At 40.9% G+C, this 9,412-nt stretch overlaps 1 protein-coding gene and 1 pseudogene across 1 annotated transcript; both read left to right on the top strand.

The window, feature by feature from the left end:
- Positions 1-891: 891 nt before the first annotated feature.
- On the top strand, positions 892-2,495 carry LOC122089688 (annotated as a pseudogene).
- A 2,115-nt stretch (positions 2,496-4,610) lies between these two features.
- On the top strand, positions 4,611-6,659 carry LOC122089953. Its single transcript, XM_042659733.1, has one exon. It carries the CDS (start codon positions 4,991-4,993, stop codon positions 6,137-6,139), a length of 1,149 nt encoding a protein of 382 aa, XP_042515667.1. The 5' UTR covers positions 4,611-4,990; the 3' UTR covers positions 6,140-6,659.
- The last annotated feature ends 2,753 nt before the right edge of the window (positions 6,660-9,412 follow it).

Here is a 9,412-nt window from a genome sequence, read left to right on the forward strand (position 1 = left end):
TATTCTCTCTTATCCAAAAAAGAAAAAAATCCCACTTACCCAATATTGGAAATGTTTTTTTTTTTTTTTTTGGAACGAAACTGGAACGACGGAACACCTTTTTTTTCCGACAATTCTCATTTTATTTTTCACTTTTAATTTAAAAAAAAAAAAAAAACGAAACACACCATAAATGCACTAGAAACTTTATTCCATTTTTTCGTTTTCATAGAACTAAAAAGCTCCATAAACGTTTTTTTAGAGCGTTACCAAATGCAGCCTAAGTCTCGCTCACTTTATACCTAATTGGAGCCCAAAATATGCCCAATGAAATGGGCTAACGATCAAACCCAATAATTTGGTGTCAACTTCGTTTGGGCCGGAGATCATCCCCAACAATGTAGACTGAGCCTGGGCTTAATTTCTGGGTAGCTACCATAATTCCCACTCGATTTAACTAAACAAGGTTGCAGCATGCCAGGGTCCGCTGATGAGTTGTATTAGGTCGGGTTATTACCCGTACCCAGAAGAGAGGGGTGAGGACTATACATATACAACCTTGGTGTAGACACTAAATTTGATGTTATTTCCACATATTATACATTTTAGAGAAAATTGCATTGTCACCCCCTGAACTTTGGTCCTTATTCAACGCCACCCCCTGGACTTTTCGAAACGTCAAAGCCACCCCCTAAAAATTCAAAAAATTTCAAATCGGTCCCTGCCGTTAGCCGACCGTGTGAAATGAATGAAAACCGGATAGTTTTTTTTTAATATACCCAAAATACCCCCACCTATTGTGAGAGGACAATATTGCCCTCTCTTTTATTTGCATCTTCTAAACCCATCTCCCATCTCTCATCTCACTCCTCTCATTCACTCGGTCGGACAAGAAGAAGAAGACGACGGTAACCTGCAACTCGATCCATCCCTCCGGCGTACGATATCTCCCACAATTCCCTTCAACCTCGAGAACTCGAAACCGACACTTGGTGCTCCTCCGGTGCTTTCTTGAGCAATGAAACCCTTCTCCAAACTGGCGGCCACGGTAACAGTTACCGGAGAATCCGACACTTCAAGTCTTGCTCCGACTATCGCCGAAGGAGGAGGAGCAGCAGCTGCGGGTGGAGGCTGTCCAGGGCTTTGTTGAAGGACAACAGGTGGTTTGCTTCAAATCAGATACTACCCAATAAAGATCAAACCATTGTGGTTGGAGGCAAAGGTGCCTTCACCTACGAGTTCGTACCCAAATCCAAATCGTCTCCTAAGTCTTTCGTTCTTCCTTTCCTACACCAGACTAACGAAGAGAACGGAGGAGGGAACAATCTATATCCTTTCCTTCACTTATCCTCAGATGGGAATCTCTTCATCTTCGCCAACAGAGATTCCATTCTCTTCAACTACAGGAGGAATAGGGCTATGAAGACCTTCCCCAGGATGCCTGGTGAAGGGTCCAGGAACTACCCTAGCTCGGGTTCTTCAGTTCTTCTCCCTCTCGACCACAGCAACAGGTTCTCCAAGCTCGAAGTCATGGTATGTGGCGGTGCAGCTTCAGGGGCTTACAGGCTGCCCTGGAAGGACACTATATGGAGGCATTGAAGTCTTGTGGAAGAATGGTGATCACAGGGCACAAACACGAGTGGGTGATGGAAGAGATGCCAGGCCCACGTGTCATGAGTGATATGCTGATTCTCCCCATAGGCCATATATTGGTCATCAATGGTGCAAAACATGCCTGGGCAGGAAGACACAATGCTACAAGGCCAGCCTTGGAACCTTTCCTCTACAATCCAAAGAAACCACTGGGAAGACGGTTCAGGGTCCTCCCATTGTCAAAGATACCCAGAATGTATCAATCCTCGGCAATTCTTCTCCCCGACGGGAGAATCTTAGTCGCCGAAGGAAACCCCAACGAGAGATACACCTTTAGAAACGTGGCTTTCCCTACTGAACTGAGGTTACAAGCGTTCGTACCTCACTATATGGATCATTCCTTCCACCATATAAGGCCGGGAAACGTTTCGGTAAACTACGGTAACCACAGCGGTGGCGGTGCAAAGTACGGGGAAGAATTTAGTGTACGGTTCAGGCTCCATGGGAGAACGGAGAGGGACTTGAAGTTTAGTGTTTCTGCACCACCGTTCACGACCCATGGGTTCTCGATGAATCAAAGGATGCTAAGGCTGTGGTGCAAGAGAGTGGAGGAAGAAAAAGATGGTTGGGTTAGAGCAGTTGTTGAGGCTCCTCCGTCACCCAACGTTGCACCCTCTGGTTATTATCTTCTCACTGTTGTTAATGGTGATATCCCAAGTGTATCAGAGTGTGTTAGGTTTATACATGCCGAGTAGGGCTCTCTTATAGGGTCTTACGTATCTTTTCTTATTAGCTCTGCATTCCACGTATTGATGGCTGCGATGGGCCTGCGGGGCTGTTGGTCGGTCGGTGGATTACCTCTTTAAAGTTGTCAATTAGTTGGTAAAACAATATACTATTAGGGTTTTGGTATTTAGTTTCAATCAAATGTCCCCCAAGGAGATTTAATTTCAAGTGATGAGCGGTTGGGGATTTTTACTTAATTTGGTTTCAATAGCTTAATTTCGAACTTTTAATTAAGATGTTGATTTGTACCAAAAATAAAAAAACAAAAAATTAAGTCTTTAATTTGTACCTCAAAAAAAAAAAAAAAAAAAAAAAGATGTTGATTGCCTTAACCCAGCTTATGGAGTTCTTAGTTCCTTTTTTTTTTTTTTTTTTTTTTTTTTTTATGAAGTTCTTATCTATCTTCATTCATTCGAACAAATCCCCAACCGTATACTTCGTTGGTGGAGCCGAAGATAGAGATGCCGTCGCCGTCGCTACCACTGCGCTGGCCGTAGTGGTCGACAGAGTCACGGATGAGGCTGCCACCGCTAGCGTAGATGTCGTGGATATGGAGGTTAGTGAGGATGACGTTGTCGACGAACTGAAGAGTAATGCCAGCGCCATTGGCGATGTGGACGTGGGTGCCACGGCCGTCGACGGTCTTGTGGGAGGTTATCATAAGCTCCTCGCTGAGACGGATGACCATGTCGTGGGCCCCAAGGGGGAGAGCTTTGCACGCGGGAGGGGGGAGAATCGTACGCCGGAGGGATAGATCGAGTTGTAGGTTACCGTCGTCGTCTTCTTCTTCTTGTCCGACCGAGTGAATGAGAGGAGTGAGATGAGAGATGGGAGATGGGTTTAGAAGATGCAAATAAAAGAGAGGGTAATATTGTCCTCTCACAATAGGTGGGGGTATTTTGGGTATATTAAAAAAAAACTAACCGGTTTTTATTCATTTCACACGGTCGGCTAACGGCAGGGACCGATTTGAAATTTTTTGAATTTTTAGGGGGTGGCTTTGACGTTTCGAAAAGTCCAGGGGGTGGCGTTGAATAAGGACCAAAGTTCAGGGGGTGGCAATGCAATTTTCTCTACATTCTATATAGGAATGGCCAAAATAGAAAGAGACCTGCCTTTTGACCTGATGGGCTGGTGACTAACCCCTTCTCAGCAACTAACCTGACCAAACCCTTAACTCCGGACAAGATCAAAAGCCTCATCTAGAGTCTTTCTCCCTTTGTTTTTTCGGGTGAAGATCTTATGGATTCTAAACCCTTATCTAGGTGGTAATTCCTAAATATAAGAATACCTTTTTCACTTCTCTTCCATCCGATGACCCTACTGATCAAAATGCCCCATACCCCTTCTCACATAATGAAAAAGGAGGGGAGGAGCGATACTCGTAGGTGCGAAAAACCACCCTTGGCACCTAAATGGAGACTACGCAGGGGAATTTGTCCAACTCTTGTTTTTTACTATTCCTTGTATATATGGTTGTTTGTAATTAGCTGCATCATTCATAAATTTTTTTCCCCACCCATAGCATAGTTGTGTGGTCCCTTATGTAGGCTTGAGCCACCCTATAGTGAAACTACACCCTTTGATCTTGTACTAATTGGTATATCATACAAACAAGACCTCTCTATTGGGTGATATCGGTTTGCAATGTGTTACCTCAACAAGGGTGCACTCCATTTTTGTGCTGGCGCATGAAACTTACATCCACAAAGACACAACATGTGGGTACTCTAAAATCCACCGTTACATAACTGTTCATAGTCAAAGGTACGTAAACTCTTACCCCTTTGCATGCATCATTTATTTCATCCTACTTAAGCTGCCTTGTTTGAACTTTGAACTAATCTTGTATTCGTATGTACATCCATCCTGATTGTAATGATAGTTATCTGGAAAGTAGCGTTTAACAGGACCAATAAGCAATAATAGAGCATGTTAATTAACTCAAACCCACAATCAGCCAACCCGAGGGAATATGGGGCAAAGTCTTCCTTCTACTGGGTGTTGATAGAGCTCATTCCTACCAAAAAAAATAAAAGAAGATAAGAGTTCATTCATTGGATATGCTTATTTAAGGGAAGATATATAGTAATGGAGAGAATCATATGAAGATTATGATTAAATCTCCTATAAAAAAGAATAGGTTAATTATATGTTAATGTGCTTCAGCTTTATGACTTTATGGCTACTTGATCCAGCCTGCATGGTTATAAATATAGGCGATTAGCCTAAAATGGGCTATGCATGCCAAAGTAAAGCTCTTCTGAAATTCTGATAATGGCCTATACTTTTTTAAGTCTTAAAAATGACAAATGATACTTTCTAGAGCTTCAAGATCACCTCTTCCCAAAGAAGAAAAACCATAACAAACCCAGCTGTGTCAATGGCAATCAAAACCCTAAATTAGCCAAACTTAGGTCCTCAATATTCAACATTCCCATCTGTCATCGCGTAAGCAAATCTCCTATTCTCAACTGTTTGGTTGCCTTAATGTCTTCACGGCTTCACCTCTTTCTCCCACGACCCTCTATAAAACTTTTCCCCTTCTCTGTCTACCCTCGTCGTCGTCGTCCTCTCTGCAGGCGGCGAGGAAAACCATCCACCACCCAATACTATCGATCAATCAGTCGTCATGGCTGTGAGGAAACCACCCTTCCAGCTCCTGGAAATCAATGTGATATCGGCGCAGGACCTAGCTCCTCTGTCCAGTAAAATGCGCACCTATGCGGTCGCCTGGGTCAACCCAACACGGAAGCTCTCCACCCGCGTCGACTCCCGTGGCCACGCCGACCCAACCTGGAACGACAAGTTTGTGTTCCGCGTCGACGACCAGTTTCTCCAATCCGACACCTCCGCCGTCATGATCGAAATCTACGCCCTCCGCTGCTTCCGCGACGTCTGCATTGGAACTGTCCGAGTCCTCGTCGGCAATCTCATCCCAAACAACTTCCGCACCGGTGGATCCACCCTCCGTGGTATGCGATTCGTAGCCCTCCAGATCCGACGTCCCTCAGGCCGTCCACAAGGCATCCTCAACATTGGTGTCGCAGTCCTCGACAGTTCAATGCGAAGTATGCCACTCTACACCATCGCCAACTCCGCCGTCGGATACCGTGACCTAATGGGGGAAGAAGTCCACACCCCTGGCCACCATAACCACCCACCTCCCAAGATCCAACTCCGCCGCACCAGAAGCGATGTCTCCGAGACGCTAAAAAATAACGATATCGCGTCGCAAAAAACCAGCTCCGTCGTCAACGGTTCAGAAGTTGCAACCAGTACCGGTGGTGGAGTAACGCCGATAAAGATGATCGCGGGGGCGACACCCACGAATGGATCGATGTACACGGAATCCGATTTGGGTCCCACGGCGTCAGTGGTGGCGGGGAGGCTGACACCGATGACGGCGGATGAGATGTACCCGTCGGTGGAGGTGGGAAGCTCGATATTAGAGGGTTGGAGCGTGGAAGATGGAAGCGTGGAGGGTTTGAGGACGAAGCTAGAGAAGTGGAGGAAGGAGCTACCACCTATTTACGATAATGGGTATGGAAGCTATCGTACGCCGCGAAGGCATGTGCGCAGGCACACTGAGGGAGAGATGGGAGGAGGACTGTTCTCATGTTTCGGTGGCAGGTATGGGTGTGAGTTCACCATCTTCTGTGGGCCCGGTCCCAAGAAGAAGAAGCGTCGCAACAATGACAAGTTTCAGCTCAGCCCTTCTGATTCTCTGGTGCTAACGGAACCCACACGTCTGATATATCCTAAAAAGAGAAGAAATTGAGATTTTGAGAAAGATGAATAGCCACCGCCACCACCAGCACCACCAGCACCGGAGGAGACAAGAGAGACTATCATGCGCCTGGTGCGCGTGCGAGCGAAGGAGGTTTGAGTTGTGACTTGTGAGTAGCTTTGCATTTGGCGCTAAATATTTGTATTTGGGGGTCATAGATGGCTAATGTGCGCCGTGGGTGGACTTTTATACACCAAGGAAAGGAGCGTGGTGCGGCCGAGGGGCGTCCAGCTTTATATATTTTCTGTTGCACTTTCTCATGTTTTTTTTTTTTATTATTATTAAAATAATTTTATGGGTTTGGATCCGCTTTCTACATTGGACAGTGGCGATAGATCTGGACCCTCCATGTGGGACCCACCTTTAACAGGGACCCACACCCCATGGAGGGTCCAGATCTGTTCCCACGTGGGAAACTGATCCAACTCCAATTTTATTAGGGAGTGATTAGTAGCTGGTGGATTTTTTTTTTTTTTTTATAAGAGAATGTTAATTAACATTTTAAGTATTATTTGTGGCCCTTTCTCTCTCCTTCGTCATTTTTTTTTCTTTTTTGTCTTTTCTTTTCTTATTAGTAGCGAGTCAAAATCGTATGTAATGAAGTAGTAAGGTACAATAAGCATCTAACGGTTGGGGTGTATGATCGGACCCTTCTAGTCATTGGATGCTCTCTGCACTTCATCGCTCACTATAGACAATTTGAACTCATTTCTAAATTGGTTTTCAATTTTTCTCTTTTTTATTTGATAGTCGTGGCATGTTAAACATTACTTCTATCATGATTAATGACATTTATTGATTAATAACCTTCTAAGTTTTAGTTTGTTATTTTAAATTTTAAATTTTAAATTTTGGGGAAAAAGAAAAAACTAAACTTTATTAAAACTCATAATCAAAATTAATTTTAAGGGTTCATCTATTTGTAACCAGACATTAGATACCCTAGTACATAGTTTAATTCAATTTTAATAGAGGGTAATTGACGTAATTTCATAATATTAATTGACCACTATTAATTGACTTCCTTTCCCCAAATCCATCCATTTAGTTCAAAGGTATATTAGGAAATCCGACCCCAAGATCCCATCCCATCCCAATCTTTTTTATTCACTTTCCTAATTTTATTCTTTCACAAAAAAAAAAAAAACAATGATTTGCTTAACTCATCATGGCAGTAAAACCAGAGATTGAACTTTCTTTGAAGGAGATCGAGAAAAGCAATAGTTACACAAGAGAATCGTTGGGTTTGATTTCATATTGTGAGAGTTCAACCTATTACTAAGATCATGCATCATCCACATGATTTCTCTTTCCAAATTCCCAATATCCAAATCCAATTCAAAAAAAGTATATTTAAGTCTGATATCAAAGAAATGATATGTATGGTAGGAGGATTGATTGTAACATTTTACCTATTTTAGATTAGTGATATAGGTGAATTTAGATCTCTCACATAACAATTATAAATTAGTGATATATGTAGATTGCAATACAAAAAATGATTGATTGGTGCCCCTTTCCTTATTAAATAGGATACCCAAAATACTTCATTCAATCTACACATATTCTATTACAAACTCAATATCACTTTTCATATATGAATATAACCATCACAATGATCCCATAATGCTAATTATAGAGATGAGTTAGATTGTATAATATTGTGCTTTAACCAGGCCTAATTCAACCCAACTCAAACCAGCTTTGATTTTAACCCTGATTTCTATAATTTAATTTAGGGCTATCATCCTATCATTTTATTTGAAATAATGAAATCTAGGTCATAGTTTCTTATGCTCATAAATCAATATCTATGACCACTAATTCCAATCCAAATCAAGCGATTAGGCGATCTGATATCTAATTCTTGGTGAAAGAACCAATCTTTTTGGGAGAGGCAAAACTAATATTTGATTCACATGTAATTTGTTTATAGATTAGGAATGTGTTTGAAATTTAAAAATAAATTGAAGTTAAAGTATAAATAAAGTCATTCATACGGTATAAAAAACAAATAATTAGAAAACATGTCTTAATGTGTAAATTACAAGAAGTTCTTCACCACTTGCGAAAAGTGAGTAATCGACACTCCCTTTATTGTTTTTATGACGATAGATTTACCTTAATACCCATAAAATACAAACTTTTAATAATTTTTCATTCAATTCACCAAAAGTGAAATGACAGTTTCATCCTTAAAGTTGCAAGAATAATGATTATCTATTGATGGACATAAAAGAGAGGTTACAACTTATCTTGTAACCACCAAAGTGAGAAACAGATTAACCCTAATTTTAATGTCTAAAACAAGCGAATTTCTCAAGTTATCTAAATAGAAACAGGGTTGGCCGGAGTTTCTCAAGTTGGAAAAGAAAAAAAATATATTGGCTTCATATAATTAGAACTTTTGAAATCTATATCCATCTAATGAGAAAAAGATTTTAAACAATAATCATTTTTGGAGCTTTTGTCAGAAAATATAGCCGTCGCACTAGTACATTAATCAATAGGAGAATCTGTAAGTGCATCAATATGACAAGTTTTATTGCCTTTTATAAAGGCAAGACAGTCATTAAACCCCAATTAATCTAACGCAGCCCTCACACTACCCCCTTCCACGCTTCACAAAAAACATTTTAGGGAAAATTACATGATTACCCATTTTTGGGTTTCCTTTTACAAAATTACCCACAAAAAGTTTTGATTGACAAAAATACCTAAAATTAGGTTTGAGTTTACAAAACTACCCACCCAAAGTTTTAGTTAACAAAAATACCCAAAATCAGGTTTGGGTTTACAAAACTACCCAAAATAGTGATTCTTCATCTTCCACATATAATCATGTATTTTTTTATGACTAAAACTTTGAGTTGGTATTTTTGTAAACCCAAACTTAATTTTAGATATTTTTGTTAACTTAAATTTTAAGTAGGTAATTTTGTAAAGGGAAACCTAATTTGAATATTTTTGTTAATTGAAACTTTTGATGGGTAATTTTGTCAAGAGAAACCCAGAAGTGGGTAATCATATAATTTTTCTAAACATTTTTCCTACATTTTTAAGAAGTTATAGTTAGATACTACATAGAAGCTTACATCATCTCTTATGATATGTCCAAGGGTTCAGATTGGTCAAAAAGGGCCCACATAAGAGTCTCGTTCGGGCAAAACGTCTCTAGTAATGTCATTTTCTAATAATGTCATTGGCCATAACGGCTATGTGCAATAGTCATAAAATTTTAATCATAACCTTTCTTTATTTGAT

This window comes from Macadamia integrifolia, chromosome 9 (assembly GCF_013358625.1).
Source record: "Macadamia integrifolia cultivar HAES 741 chromosome 9, SCU_Mint_v3, whole genome shotgun sequence".
NCBI lineage: Eukaryota > Viridiplantae > Streptophyta > Magnoliopsida > Proteales > Proteaceae > Macadamia > Macadamia integrifolia.

Bases quoted from the DNA above. Each gene is read 5' to 3' on its own strand.
- LOC122089953 (XM_042659733.1), top strand. From the start codon at position 4,991: ATGGCTGTGAGGAAACCACCCTTCCAGCTCCTGGAAATCAATGTGATA.